The sequence below is a fragment of the Sinocyclocheilus rhinocerous genome, unplaced genomic scaffold, assembly GCF_001515625.1.
Source record: "Sinocyclocheilus rhinocerous isolate Xijiao unplaced genomic scaffold, SAMN03320098_v1.1 scaffold749, whole genome shotgun sequence".
NCBI classification, from domain to species: Eukaryota; Metazoa; Chordata; class Actinopteri; order Cypriniformes; family Cyprinidae; genus Sinocyclocheilus; species Sinocyclocheilus rhinocerous.
The window spans coordinates 645,613-662,253 of NW_015653466.1; the positions used below are offsets into that span (position 1 = coordinate 645,613).

The 16,641-nt window shown below is 37.2% G+C and overlaps 1 protein-coding gene across 1 annotated transcript in view; it reads right to left on the minus strand.

Moving 5' to 3' along the window:
- The window catches only part of LOC107715972 (WD repeat-containing and planar cell polarity effector protein fritz homolog), a 59,907-nt gene that overhangs the window by 34,720 nt on the left and 8,546 nt on the right, over positions 1-16,641 (minus strand). The window contains exons 2-7 of the mRNA XM_016522253.1: positions 11,134-11,216; positions 9,798-9,842; positions 7,235-7,285; positions 5,023-5,093; positions 4,602-4,661; positions 297-411 (exon numbers count right to left, since the gene is read on the minus strand). Of these exons, the coding sequence (XP_016377739.1) occupies positions 297-411; positions 4,602-4,661; positions 5,023-5,093; positions 7,235-7,285; positions 9,798-9,842; positions 11,134-11,194 (403 nt within the window). The 5' untranslated portion in view covers positions 11,195-11,216. The remainder of the gene's footprint in view (positions 1-296; positions 412-4,601; positions 4,662-5,022; positions 5,094-7,234; positions 7,286-9,797; positions 9,843-11,133; positions 11,217-16,641) is intronic.

The window sequence follows — 16,641 nt, forward strand, 5'->3', positions numbered from 1 at the left end:
CAAACCAGAAATAAGACAAGGAGCCATGCCAGATTCCCCTGAGATTCAGGAGGAACCTCAACGTGTACGTGTGTGTGTGCATTTGTCCGTGCCTTTCGAACTTCCATTGGGAGTAACGGAAGAGGGAGAAACAGAAGGGACTGACGTTCGTGACCTGTGGGTGTGCATGCCGCCCAGGCCCATGCTGGGAAAATGAGCAGTGAGCGAAACTGCAAGGAGAGGGGGAGAGACAAGAAGAGGAGAGAAAGAACAGAAAAGACAGAGGGAGGGTAGCATGCAAGTGTGCATTTACTCACCATCGCTGATGGTGTCAGGAGGTAGTCGCCCCACCAGCGTTCTGTCAATGGCCACCCGTTCAACCTGAGCTCCGCCCAGGATAAGGGTCACCAACACACCTGATCTCAACAGCAGCTACACACACAGTATCGAACATTGAAAGAGTCACAATGTTTCAGAAATTATGACTGTAAATCAAGAGTACAAGAAAATTACATTCAAAGAAACTGTTCAAACAGATAAATGAATATTGCATCATATTTTTATTTAAATTACATTTTTCTGCAGAAAACAAAAGAAGATATTTTAAAGGAAGTTTCATCTGTTTTTTTTTTTATTTTGTTTTTTTTATGAACTTCAACACAATAACAATCAAACAACACTCCTTCATGGGTACATACATAAATATTTTTCCCAAAGTATAACATAAAAAGTAAAAGAAATTTCAGTCTGGTCAACTGGTTACGATATAAGCAAATATTTGTAAGCATGTATACGTGAATATTTGTGGTCATACATTCATAAACATAATACTCATTTCCTTAGGCTTACTATCAAGCAGCCGTTCAACAATTCTAAACCACATTTTGTCCATTAAGTTATGTTTTCAGATATCTCCTTAAATTTATTGTTATCACCTAAAAGTGACTGAACTGGAATAGGGCTTTGCAAGATTTCCAATTGTTTCCAATTGGCAGTATAGGTTGAATCACAGCAACATAGCAAATTTCTCAGTTGGGCAGCAATATAGTAGTCTTGAAGGCATGGCAGGGACCGTCCTCATTTTTCTTTTGCTAACTGTAGAGTTTTAAATTTAATCCGTGTTTTTTTACTATTCCAAATAAATCTAGAAATTATTCTGTCCCAGTCGTTAAATTGTTTCTGGGGAATTTCAACTGGTAAAGCCTGAAATAAATACAATAGACGAGGGACTATATTCATTTTAACTGATTCTACTCTATTGCTCATATCCAATGGGAGTAATGTCCATCTATTCACATCTGTTTCTATTGTCTTATTAATGGGGACATAATTGTATTTATATATTAAACTGGGATCCCTTGGTATATTTACCCCTAAATACTTAATGCTCTGAGAGTCCCATTTAAAATTATACATATTTTTTTGGGGGGGTGAGAAATTAAATGTCAAAATTTGAGTTTTGTTTACATTCAATGAATAACCAGAAAGGCCCCCAAATGCCTTGAGGGAGGACCACAACATAGGTATTGTATTTTCAGGGTTGCTCAAATAAACAAGGATGTCATCAGCATAAAGACTTACCTTCTCTTCTTTACCTTTAATATTTATGCCCTGTATGTCCATATTTTCTCTGATTAGTCGGGCTAGAGGTTCAATAAATAGAGCAAATAAGGATGGGGAAAGTGGACATCCCTGTCGAGTTCCTCTCTCCAAGGTAATTCTCTGAGATAAATGACCATTTATTTTTAATGGGAGCCGAATATAATGTTTTAATAGAATTAATAAATGTCTCCTTGAAACCGAACCTGTGTAGCACTTCATATAAGTATAGCCAGCTCACAGAGTCGAAGGCCTTCTCTGCGTCTAGGCTAAAAAAGACTGCACTAATTTTGTTTTTAGTTATATGACTCATTATCTGAAGTGTACGTCTAATATTATCATGGGTTTGTCTGTTTTGAATAAACCCGGTCTGATCATGATCATTTAAATCTGGTAGAACGGTTTCTAATCTTTTTGTTAGAATTGAAGTATACAGTTTATAATCTACATTAAGAACTGAGATGGGTCTATATGAGCTACATTCTTTACTGTCCTTTCCTTGTTTATGTATCACCGATATGATTGCCTCTTTCCAAGACTGTGGAAGCTCTCCCTCTTTAAGTGTATGGTTAAACAATCTGAGAAGTAAGGGTGTTAATTCGGAGCGAAATATTTTGTACCATTCAGACGGATATCCATCCTTTCCGGGAGATTTATTTGTCTTTAAGCTATTTATTGCCTTATCTAATTCGTCTTGCGTTAGTTCAGCCGTTAATATTTTGTTTTGTTCTGAGCCGGTAAGTCGAATGAGTCAAGAAAATTTGAAATCGATTGCATGTTTGTTTGAGATGGCTGAGAATAAAGAGTTTTATAAAAATGTTCAAAAGAATTTAGAATATCCTTTATACAATTACTTATTTTTTCTGTAACTGGGTTTTTAATATTCTTTACTATGTTTTTTGTCCAAGCTAAAAGTTTCATGGCTCTGGGCCCAGTTTCATAGAATCTCTGTTTAGTAAATTTGGCCTGTTTTTCTACATCATCTTCATATATTTTATTGATTTCTTCTCTCACCGTCTTTATTTGATTCAGCAGATTTGAGTTATTATTCTGTCTATGTTCATCTTCTAAATTTTTTATTTTTTCTTGTAGTTCCTGAAACTTCTTCTGTTTGGCCTTTTTCCGCAATGAAGTCAAGAGAATAATTTCCCCCTGTATCACCGCCTTAAAGGCATCCCATAACACATGAGGTGAAACATCTCCATTATCATTGTCCTGTAGGTAGTGCTCAAATTCAATTTTCAGTTCCTCCTGTACTGTTATATCATTTAATATTCCTGTGTTTAAACGCCAGATTCTATTTTTTGGCATGTTATCTAAATGTAATTTAAGATAAACACCAGCATGATCTGATATATCTCTCACACCAATACTACAATCTTTAACAATATGAAGGTCTGATTTAAAAGTGAAGAAATAGTCTATCCTGGAATAAACTAAGTGAGGGGTCGAATAATATGTATACTGTTTACCTTTAGGGTTTAACTCCCTCCAGACGTCAATTAGGCCTAACTCTTTTATTAGTTTCCGCACCATTGAAGCCTATGAGGTTATTTTCTTCATTCTTTTTGTGCTAGACAGGTCCAGTTTAGGTTGGAGATGGATATTCAAGTCTCCTCCACATATCAAAGTACCGTTTGTTTCTGAGGCTATCAACTGGAATATTTTCTTAATAATTTCCCACTGCCAGGAGGTGCATAGATATTAAATAAAGTAACCATTTTTTGATCAAATTTTCCTTTTACCAATATAAATCTTCCTTCCTTGTCCCTAATTTCAGACATAAACTCAAAGGTTTGTGAGTTAGGTATTAAAATAGCTACTCCTCGTTTTCTACCAGACCGATGTGATGAAAAGTAACAGTTTTTAAAACCCAATTTTTTTAATTTTTCATGCTCCAAATTTGACAAATGTGTCTCTTGCCAAAATATAATGTTTGTTTTCTCTCTCTTAATCTTTGCTATGGCCCTGCTTCTTTTTAGGAGGTTTCATCTGTTTGGATCAATATTATGAAAGTCAAAACTTTCAAGCTCCAAATCAAAACACTGATCAAGGCACGCACCCAAAAACTATATAAATGAGGAGCCAATAAGGTTTGACATTAGCTTTGCATTAGAAGTTCGTGACACCATATTTCATGTAGTATTTTAAAAAATACTGTAATGGCTCTAATTACTCATTTTATCTCCAGAAAAATTAATTAATTAATTAATTAAATAATGAAGGCAAAATAGAGGGAATATGATGCCATTAAAAAATATTTTAAATACCAAATATTTTCAAATTGTTTACAAATTAATGTTTCCACATCAATTTGGAGATTCAATTTGAAAATATATTTATGATTACAATTTTAAACCATGATTAATTATAGAAACATGCTATTAATTAATCTTTTTTTTAACGATTTACAGCACTATTTTTAAGTCACCCTAATAAGTCACCTTAATCTCTTCAAGTTTTGGGTCCCGTTAACTTTCCATAATATGGACAAAAATAGCTGAAACATCCTTCAAAATATCTTCTTTTGTGCTCCACAGAAGAAATAAAGTCAAATAGGTTTGGAATGACATGAAAGTAAATGAAATCTCCCTTTAAAAATTACTGGCTGAGAACATTTTGACTGAAATAAGGGGGAATTTCATCTCTACACAATGTCAACAGGCGATAAAGGTCACCGCGTCCAATCAGACTGCTGTGCGGGAAAAACCATCTCTGACCAGCAAAAAAAATTTAACAGGGTTTGGTCTTCCTGACCTTTTAAAACGTCTGAAATCAAGCACTTTATGTGCCGAAAATGTGTGCGCATGTGGCTGAAGAATCCATCCACACTGAACGGAAAACCGCTGGGCTACAGCGATGTGCTTGGGAAGGGAATCTTTTTTGATCCCAGAGATAAATTCCCCAAGAGTATCTGACACAACAGTATGCATATGCTCATTGCCTGACCTCTGCTACATGAGCCAATTCATGCCAAGAAGGCCTGATGCCTGCTGGGTACTGGTGCATGCTGGGTAAGGTACCTGACAGCACTGTTTGCTTCTCCATCTGACACTCATGACCGGGCATGACTGCAGCAGCTCCTGAGAGAAAGAGAGACAGAGAATGTGTAGTAGGAATGAGTAGATGCCGTCTGAGTGTTTTCAGGGTCAGGTTTAGAAGGATGTTTCCAGTTTCAGATATGGAGAGGCAGCAAAAATGAGCCCGAGTCGGACTGAACAAAGCTAGGTTTGTGTGAGAGAGCCAGAGGCAGAGAGAGAGCCAGCTCACAGTCCCAATCATCCCCCTCAAATATCCCCCACGATGACAGAGAGGCAGCCACACAGGTGCTGAGAGAGAGCGAGCGAGAGAGGTCGGGGGGATTTTCTCTTTCCTTATGAAAAGAGAGAGAGAAAGAGAATGCTCCTATTTGTTAATCAGACTGCAGGAAATGTAAACAAATACCTCTAATTCCTTTAGGGCATCACGCAGCTTTTCCGGGCGACGGTTACTAAGGAACCATGGGTAACCCCGACCTGAGTGACAGAAAGAGATGGAGAGGGGACACAGGTATGAAATGCAACGTCATCTGAGGCCAGAAAGAACCAATAAATGACCGCCAAAAGAATGTGTTTTTGTGTTTGTGGGTTTTTTGAGGGTGAAGAGGATTGACCCTGAAATACAGCTCCACCTGAGGTCACCCTACAAATGAATCTGGGCTGACAGCTCAAGAATTAAATCCACTCATTTCAATCCTGATGAAGATTTGGGTACAAACACATGGGACACATACAAACAGGAATGAATAGGAAAATAAGTGATTGTTAAAAAAAAGTTAAGAAAGTCTCGTCCCATTTGGCTTCAAGTCGAAGGACAATCCTAACTAATCATTTTTAAATGTCCTTTAAGGTTTATCTTCATTTTACCATGTTTAAATTATTAGACTTATTTTATAATGCAGTTTTATGGTGGCTTTTTATATTTTAAGATTTATTAAGATTATTAATTCAAATTTTATGAAAATATTTTATGAAATAAACTAATTTAAAGTGAGTTTTAAAAAGTAAAGAAAAAAATCCCATTTAGATTCAAGTTTTATGCAAAATGTAGTCATTTTTAAAGCAAACTCTGTATTTCTTCCACATAAAACTCCAAAATTAACATTTCCCCTGAATCTACAATGCAAAGCAAAGATAATAAACTTCCTATTTCTTTTAATGTTTAAAACATTTCTCTATTTTCATTAGCTAAAATATTTACTTTCATGATTTTTTTTTCATGTTGTAGACAGAAGGGATTTAAAAGCTAAATATTAACTAATAGCGCAACAGAGGCTAAATTCAGTGTAACGCCTCATTCAATCAGCGCTCCCTGAGTTAGCACAGTCACCCGAGGGAAGAACTCAAAGTTACCATAACATATTAAACACATTAAATACGCCACTCCAAAATGCCTCGTTCCGCTCACAAAGCCCCCCAAATTTCCTCTTAGATCTCAGTCCCTTTTTCCCTCTGGAGCAAACCAGCGAAGGGAAAAAAAAGAGAAAGAAACGTTAATAGAATTCTCGGCTGAGTTTAATCTGCATTTATGCATTAATACATTCATCCGGGACAGGGACCCACAGAAATGGAGGAGGTCTGTTATTATTTTCTTAAAGATTCCGCAATCAAATCCAATCAGTTTTTTTTATTATTATTTCTACACCATTAAGAAACATCTCTTGCCTTTTAGGAGTAAGAGGATGCAAAAATAAATGAATGCAAATGAAGGAGAGAGGGTGGGAGACGAGCAGGAAGGGGGCGAGAGGGGGACGGGTCTGTGTCTTCTGATAAGGGTTTTTGTGTTTCTCTCGAGGGCGACGGGAGTTACCCCACCAGCAAGGTGAGCGAGTAGGAGGTAACTGGGCATTGCAGTGGGAAGACACTGGCCATACTGGCAGTGAATGTCTGACAACATCATAAGGGAGTCATTCCTATAATGAACTACATTAAAAGGGGCAGAATGAAGCTGTACTTGTCTTAAAACAAATTGAAAAACTAAAAAAGCAAGGAAAAACACTGTAATTGTGCAATGGTTAAATGTGAAGCTGAAGGAAATGGTCCAGTCAAAACCAAAAATTCAACATATCAAAAGAAATACCATGTTTTTTTAACATAGTACCATGGTAACATCGCTGTATTCTTCATAGTACTTTGGAGACCCATGGTACATGGATATACAGTAGTTATCATTCAGTACCATGATATTAAGATCTTAAAGCATCACTGTACCATGGTATCAACACAACACTTTTTGTAAGGGACGGTTGTCTTAGATCTTAATAAAGTCTGCAGAATTACTATATATGCACATTTCCTGTGCAAAAGCTTGATAAACTGCCATCAAATTGTCCATCATCGTGACTTGCAGCCTTATGCAGTGTTTTTTCATTAAATTCTTCTTCATTAATGTTGCGTCAGGCTCATGAGTGTTAAAGAAGTGGAGGGAAAATGAAGTGATGTTTAATATTTGTCAGATTTGCACTAATGGGGCACTTAATTTCCCAGGCATCTGAAGCCCAATTTAAATTAGGAACCAGATGAGTGTTGCTTCAGTAACATGCAAACCAATGTTCTTATATACTGAGCTAATATGATCATTGACACAAAGGTTAATTGTTTGATGATGGATTACTTACTGTCTGCAAACTGCTGTTTCTCATTGTAGTAATGCTGATCAGAAGGAGAGGCTACACAAAGAAGAAAACAATGTGAGAAAAAAAAAAAAGATTTTTCAATCTTTAGAAAGGATGCAAAAGTGAGTTGCATGTGCATATGTAGATGTTGTCCCTGGGGAGAAAGCAAACATACTTTTCACATGCTAACCAGTTTAACTTGTCTATTCTAACAATATCCAACAATGAATGCATCACATAAGTGCAGGAACTCATGAACTCACTTCCACCACATTTCAAAACATATTTTTGTAATAAGATGCAGTCTCTTTTGTCCTGCTAATACAATTTTTTTTTAACCGAGATACTAAATTATTAATTAAATTAATTAATAATTAAATAATATTTTCACACTTTTTTGCATAATTTGACAAAACAACACCTATACTGGAAACAACACACAATTAAAATACTATTATTTAACATAAATTACACTTTCCTTGATGGCTCTTTATTGCTCTCAACTGACACTTTTGTCTACTTGGTAACCAATTACACTCATTTTTTAATAAAACTTTAGTGGCAGAACTGTTGGTTATGATGAAAATGACATCACAATTGCAGGACAGTTGTAAAATTAGTAATAAAATTTGATCCCTGGCATATAAAAGTGGCCATAGCTTAAGCAACACCCTCAAGTGTCTTTCTCAGTATATGGTCACTCAGTTGTCGCTCCCCCCAAAGTGTGTGTTTGTCAGAAAGAGAAAAATTCTGACTCATGCAGTGAGAGGGACAGCTATGCCGACAGACGGAAATGACTGAGGGCAAGACCAAACTCCTGCTTTGTCAGCACGCTGTCTTTCCATGTGCTATAGTACCATACCTTAAGCCCCATCTCACCCCAGAGTCCCAGATCTCCAGCCCTCAGCGGCCCAGCCAGACGGCCCCCTTCCCTGCCTTGCTCTACAGGAGCACTGCCTCTCTCTGCTGGAGGCCTGGACCTGCTGGACAGCTCCAGGATTACTGCTGCTAATCAGATATGGGCCATTCTGGCCCTGCCTGCCCCAGACACATCTGCTATGGGATAGAGGGGTAGGAAAGAGCCCCCTTCCTCACATGAGCATGGGTCTCCTTCGCCCTCTGCTGGAGGCCGTAAGAAACAGCAGGTACCACATTCATACAGAAAGTGGATTTCTAGAAATAATTCATTTTATAGTCATTTTATATATCCATTTTATATTTTATAAATTACGCACTACAGGTTAAAAGCATAAATCAGGTGAGTCATAAATCATAAATCAATTGTAATAATAATGTAATGATTTCAGAAATGATCACTCGTGAACACTATAAAAACGATTTCAGACTTTGATCTCTATTATTAATAAATGGTAGGTATGAGAAATAAACTAACACTGCATCATTATGTTCCTTCTCAATTCCTGATTCTTCGAATTAAATGAGACTAAACATCTGAAAGTCTTTATAACATCAAAGTCTTTTTGTTTTCTCAGATAATAAGACTTTATCATAAATAAAACAACGAAACAAACAAAATCTTTCAAGTCTCAAGTCTGAAGTATTAAAAATGAATAACATAATTTCATTATTGTTTAAATTAATAAGCTTTTCACGTTTCAGAGCCGGTTGTGTCCTCTCATGTGGGGTCTGGATTATTTCATGTTTAATCTGCGACATGTTAAAACACTTCATCAAGAAACCTGGTGGCACTTCATTTGCCCAGAAGCATTTAGAGAACATCTGTAACAGTGATGAAGAGGCCCACACGTGATCTGCAGATTTTGCTAAGCTTATTTTAGGGGCAAACCTTAAAATATTAAATATATTAAAATGTAGCTGATAGTATTGCATACTTTTTGGTAGCTAAAAGTATAATTAAATTAAATACTCAATTTAAAAAAAAACTGATCACAAAAGTGGACGGGAGATTTGTAGAACTTTGAGAATGATAAGTGTTACAATTCTGTGGAAATCTGCAGAGCGAAGATTCAATTTGTGTCTGGTGTTGAAGTGTCATTTAGTGAATTTCAATTAAGAATTCAAGAGAAATAAGAAATACTGTGGTTCAGATAGGAAGACTCAACTAAAAGTTATTTTTTTCTTCTTCATTTTTTGCTGTTTGTACTTACATGTTGTTATTTCTTCGTACCGTAGACCTTAGTCAGGTTAGACAACATATTGAATTTAATGCAGATGAAAATGAGGCTGTGAGGGATAGACTTACAGTCTTTACAATGTCATGCACTGTATACAGGTTCTAGACTGTGTAATTTTCACAACTCACAACTTTCAAAACTGTTTATGGAGTTTTTGTCTACTGAAGGTTTATTTTCAGAAAGTCGTTTTGCCAGCTGAACAATCGGTATGTTGTTAAACAACAGTACACTGTACTTCTAGCCCTCACAGTCTCGTTTTCATTCCTGTCAAACATTCAATATGGCGCAACCCTGACTAAGGTCTATATGTATATCTGGCACATTAAAAAAAGTTATGATCAAACTTTATGGAAATATGAAATGTAAATTACTTAATTATATATTTAATAAAGACACAAGAAGATGCATACCTGGTTCTCCTTTTTCATAGAGTTGGTATGTGCCAATATCTGTACCTGGCAAAGGCGAATAAAAAGAAGGAAGATGTCTGAGTTTCATCCAAATACAATACGAAACACTGAGTTTGTTAGCAAAAATCAGCTAGAATAAGCACTGTCTAATATAAAAATTAAGCTAAGAGTTTTGCACTATTGGCTGCGGTAGATTAAATTTGATGTCCTTCAGGCAATGTTAAAGGAAACTGGATTCCTAAGGGAGCTGTGAGCACCTGGAATGTTTGACTTTGCATTAGATTTACAGTTGGACTCTTCATGGACTGTGTACCTCTGACATTGTGTAACAAATAAAGATGCACTAAACCATTTTCATCCACCCATCCATCTGTTGAAATTTTTATTCATTTCATTCCCTCCTTCTCTCTCTCTCTTGTCACTCAATGTACAGGTCAAGAGGGCTGGCTACAGGCGATAGAGCTGCAATCACATACAAATACTCCCACACAGATTGCAGAACACAATATAAAGCATGTAGACAAACATGCATGCATTTAATCCACGACAACATGTTATCACAGGATTTTCCAAATAACTGATAACTGGACTCGTCTGTGAGAAAAAGAAAATAAAAAATTGCTCTTACACACACTTACAGTACACCAGAAGAGCCAAGAAGAAAAAATCAAAGGGTGGAGAAGGAACAAACATGCAAAAAAGGTTATGACAGGAGCAGAGGATGTGAGGATTTAATTATAAAGCACCATTAAACAAAAAGAATGGCACGACAAATTGAAATGTGCGTTATGAAGTATTTATCACAAACTGCCTAATAACTGGACTCGTCTGTGAGAAAAAGAAAATACAAATTGCTCTTACACACACTTACAGTACACCAGAAGAGCCAAGAAGAAAAAATCAAAGGGTGGAGAAGGAACAAACATGCAAAAAAGGTTATGACAGGAGCAGAGGATGTGAGGATTTAATTATAAAGCACCATTAAACAAAAAGAATGGCACGACAAATTGAAATGTGCGTTATGAAGTATTTATCACAAACTGCCTCTTAAAAGCTATAATTAAGGGTGCCATAAATTTAATTATAGGCCACGGAATGTCTCTAACTCTAGACTAACTGCTGCTAATGTAATAATGACCACCATAAGTGTGTCACACAGCAGTTTAACCGGCTCTGAAAGAACTAATATTCGTTATTACACAAGACAAAGTCAGACAGAGGCATATGGGTGCATTTAATGAGAAGAAAAGAAGACAGCAAAAGGAATATAGCAGGAATACACCTATAAGAGGCAACCAAATGTGTGAAAGAGAGACGTTCTGTATGTTTTAATTACCTGGGACTTGCAGGCTGTTCCTGAAGGACCACAAATGCAGCTCCGCCAGGCAGAACGACATCTGATCGAACTCAAACAGGAGCCTGTCCAAACAGGGAGAGAGCCAGTGAGAAAGAGGAAAGGCAGACAGAACAATAGCTGAGATATGCAGCAAGAGCCCTGTGTTTCATATCACAAAGAGCTGCAGAGATAGGGAGGATTGTTTTCAGACTATCACTAGTTTTTGGCACTTTCGGTCCACACTAAAAAAAGAGGAGCTATTCCAGTTCATACACATGCAAAAACACATCAACTTAAAGGAAATGAAAAAGGATGAATCCTCTACACTGATAAACATATGCATCTCAAGGGCGCTTACTGACACAACATGCTGGCACACACACCAGACTATGACACCACTCACACACTCTCTGTTTTCTTCAAACACACACACTCGCTCCTGCTGTGTTTCTGGGTTTGAGCCAGAGCTCTGTGCCAGGTGTCAGCAGTGTGGAACACCTCTGTACGTCTCAACAAGGTGAACACACCTCTGTCTCCTCCACACACACACACACACACACACACACACACACACACAGTGACAACTCCCTGGATTAGTAAGCTACAACACACTCTTTCTTTCTCAGACAGATGGCATTCAAAAAGAACTGTATATTCATAAATATTAGAATCCAGTCAACTACAGATGATATGATATATGACATGTCTAAATAAAAAAATAAAAAAATTAAATAAATAAAAAAAACACCAAACAACATCACAAGAAAGCAAGCTATTTTTCTTATTTTGGGAAGCTTTTTCCTGTTCATTAGTTAGTGGCTGCGTATTATGTTGCATACTATACACTTTAAATACTAAATTAGAGTAACATTTATGCATTTGGCAAATTTATCTAAGGACGCACAATATATTGATACCACACTCTAAAAAATGCTGGGTTGTTTCAACCCATCTTTGGGTCAAATATGGACTACCCCATGTTTTGGGTTAAAAATGTAATTGAAAAATTTAACCCAACAGTTGGGTTAGTCCATATTTGACCCAAAATTGGGTTGAAACAACCCAGCATTTTTTAGAGTACACATCGGTTATCAGCTGATGTTAAGATTTTTTTAATGTATTGCACTGGTCGATATTGATTATTCAATTGTGCATGCTCATTTCCTCTATTTTTTACATTTAAAAATCTCATAATAATAATTTTTCATACTGCACAATATAAACGACGTGACACCTACAGTAAATACAATTAACATTTAAAACAATTATTTGTATTTATTTTGAATTTATTTCGACAAGCAGTATATAAATTTAATATAGGCCATTTACCAGTGAAATTAATATAATTATGGCTTATCGGTTTCAGATAAAATTTTAATATTGGCACCTTCCAACTTCTATCCAAAGTAAAAAAAAAAAATTTTTTTAAAGTAGCCTAAATGAGCTTTTAGGGTAATTTTGAACTTTTTTTAGTTGTTGAAAAATGCTGAGAAATGCGAGGACAGGGCTTCCACAGCAGTGTTTAAATCCTAAAATTAACTGTAAGTATTGAATTAAAGGCAATAATGTAGCTAGGTACAGTACAAACAAATGACAAATGAGATACGAGATATCACAAATGTTAATTAAATAATTTCTTAATATATCAAAAAGTAAACAATTCAGCAGTCAGTGATAGAGAATCACAATGAGATTGGAGCATGTCGCAGGCCAGACACAAACCTGCAACACCCGTATAAGCACCATAGTGCATGTGAACTGATGGATATGGCGAAGCTTCAGCAGAAACATGGAGTTTGACTGAGACCGAAAAACTTTCAAATATCCTTGGTCCAGACGTCTATCCATCCATGCGACCTGTTTGGATGGCTAAAGGTTGCAGAAAAAATTAAATCTAATGTCATATTGAAGGAAAAGCAGCATCTCTGCTTTCTGTCTGTGTCACAGGGTTAGCGCTGAGCATGCCAAGTCTTATCTCGAGGCCTGGGCTAACAGAGGGGGAGAGTGAGAAAGAGAGAGGGGCAAAAAATTCTGCCACTTTCCTAAATAAATAACATTTACCACAAAAATAAAATAACGCTAAACCAAAAAAAAGTGTTGGGAAAACGCTGTCCCCAGCACAGCCTCTTAACAAGTTTACTGACATAAGAGGATTCTTTCATCTTCTCACTAGCTTTTAAAGCGAGTCAGCTCTTTCTCTCTCTCCCGACAGAAACCCAATTTCTCCACAGAGGGAAGAAGCTTCAATTCACACTTGAGATGGACAGTCAGGCGGAAGGATAATTTTTGATGACCCTGTCTCAAAACGGCCATGATAAGCTAGAAAATGAGACAGAATTGCATCTTTATTTTTGACATCAGGGTGACGCAAGGCTGTGATTCACAACACAGGCCGGAGAAGCACTTAGAGTGAAACAAGAAGAGACAATTGGTCTCATTGTTCCACCCAAATTAAGACATGAGAATGACCTGAATGGCAAATTAGTGAAACTGCTTATCAAAACACAGCGCACACTCCCTTCCTGGCACTCACCGGAGACACAGCGCTCCCCGCGCGCTAGTTCACGGTGTCAGCGGGCACGTCCCAGAGTGCCACACTGCAGATGCCACAGTATCGTGAACATAGCAGCGCCGGCCGGCTGTGGCAAGCTGCTGAAGTGGCCGCACATTTGCATGCGTTAATGGACTTTTATTGTGAAGTGCGCAAGCAAATTAAGAAGCAGTATTTACTGATCTGGGGAAGAACAAAAGAGAGGTCAGCCAGTGGGACAAACACAACTCCTCTACTCCACACACTGAAGCGCAGCTTCAAGTTATTCAGCGTTGAGTGTTTTTGAAATGGCTTTTTCCAGAAATTGTGATTGATTGTTTAATTGGCAGTCTGAGAGTTCTAGTAATTGTTTCGCTGCTTTGTTTCAGGTGTGTGTATGTTAGCAGTTTGTGGAATGTTAGTAGTTTGTGGAGAAAGGGACAGTTTTTGTGCAGTGCATGCAATTAAATATGCATTTGCAATTCCGGTTGTCCTTTTTTTCCGCACCGAGGTCATTTCATTGAGACCGGCCAGCTTAGTGGAAAGAGAGAACAGTGTAAACGTATGTGTGTGTGCTTTTTAATGTGTGAAAAACACTTGAGTATTCCTTTGAGAAATCTGACAAGTGCATCATCTGCCTGTGACAGGCCTCTTCTCTGTCTATGGTGTGTATGTGAGGCAGAGTAATCCAAAAAAACCAAAAATAAATAGTCTGTTTTCCGTTCTTTGGGCCGCATCACAAGACCTCCAAAAATTGTTTATTTACAAAAAATAGAGATCATAATATCACATAATAACATCATAATATCAAAATATCATCATAATATATTAAAAAAAAAAAAATGTTTAAATATTTACCCTAAGTTATATTTAAGTCAGACATTTAATTTTAGTAGTAGTAGCAGCATTTGAACTAAGACTGCAAATTCCTGAAAAACGTTTGGATAAAACTGTTGACGATTCTCAGCTTGGAACTCCAACAAGGATGTTCTGATCAGTATTTCATAATTTTAAATAATAATAATAATAATACATTTTAATATATTTTGTTAATGACGCTGTGCCATGCATCTGACTTCTTCACACTTAACTGAACTATCAACAGCAAATTCCATTGTCATCATATTTTATCTTATGCAAATGAACACACATTTGTACCAAGCAATCAAATGTTTAGGATAATTTTATATTTAGTAAATTCCTATAAGAGAGATTCATGTCTATAGCTGTTCCTACACATGGAAGCACACAGGAACCACACTGAGCAGCTGTCAAACTACCTCTAATCCTGATCCTGGGGCCAACATGTTCCCTACCTTCAGGTGGATGTCTCCAACTGCCTGTCTGAGCAGAGGAACACAGTCAGTCTACCTGAGATCTTTTCAAAGGAAACAGAAAGACAGCTGTTGAGACTTTGACCTCAGTCAAACAGCCAAACCAACTAAATGTGCATCACTATAAAATAAGTTATTATGATGCATAAAGAGCTATTTCTAAAGATCTGCCCTGTTACTACTTTTTGTTGTTCTATACATTACAGTGACAGTTAAGACATTTATATTAAAGGAATAGTTCACAGTGTGATCAGATAGAGATGTGTATGTGGATATCATTTACAAACTTTGGGTCAAAATCCATCCTTGACAAACTCAGAATGAGGGTTCATTCATCAGAAACCACCACAATGTGTCTCACAATGTGGTCAAGTGCAATTCAATGACTGAAAACGCATGTTAATGCCAGGTGTTAAGGAAGCCTATGAAAAGCATGCTGCACTTGTATGTTTGCCGTATGTCTCTAAATTACACATTAGATTTGTCAAAGCAGGTGAACATTAAAGTCAAACAGTACTGAGAATGTTTTACAACAAGGACTGGGAGCATCCGGCCCTCAGGTCCTGCTCGGATTTAAAAGGCAACATAATTAAATCCCTGGGAAAACGAATCTTTATCAAAGTCTTATCGGTGCTCTCTCCCTCTTTTTTCTCTCTCTCACACACACATATTCACATTAATATTCAACCTGAGCAAAGGATGAATCCATCAGGCAATCTTTCTGTTTGCCCAGTGGCCGACCCCAAAGAGACGCTGTTCCTCTTTTCGCTTATTTAATCAGGCCCAGATTAAATTTATCATTCCTCATTTATGGCACTCTCGCTTTAACTGTACCTTTAGTTCTGCCCTTCATAGTCAATTATCATCCACACCGCCAGCGCTCGATTTATTTAATGCAATCAAGCAACTCTACATTTTTTTAAATTCTATTTCATTTGAATTTTTTCAAAGCAACAGGACCTTAGCGATGTAGGAGAACACAGGGCAAATTGAATAATAAAAATGTCAGACGAAATTAAAAAGGTCAGGCCGGTGAATTCACGTATAGAGCACAGATAACCACCGCAGAGTTTAGCTGACTGCAGCGGAAAGACAGAAAGAAAATCATCAGCAAGTGATTGACCCCTGGTGACCCCATGCCCCTATCCAGGGTCATGACGGAGAGTGTAGAGAGATGCACCTGCTGATTTCAGGAGGGAGATGAGTGAGGGAAAAGCAGACATGTCCTCTCTTGACTTTCCCTCTCTCCCTCTCTCTTCAGAACTCTCTTCAGTTACAGACACAAGTAAAAGTGTCCCATCTAACCTGGACTGACAGCTGAAATTACAGACAGTAGAAACTGCCACAGGTGAAGAATTGCTGCCCCCCAAACACCCCTCAAAAAAGCATTTTAATTTCATCTTAACCCTTCACCTTTCACTCTTCCTCTTTCAGAAAATCATAACAACCCTTTCCCGACACTTGCTGTGATTTTAGTACACGTTATTAGGTTTCACACACCACAGGCAAAGACAGCAGGCTTGTGTTGAGCTTTAGCACTGACTATGTTTCTGTCAATAGAGGAAAACAGTGATTTTTAGGAATATATATATACAGTATATATATACACACACACACACACACACACACACACACACATACACG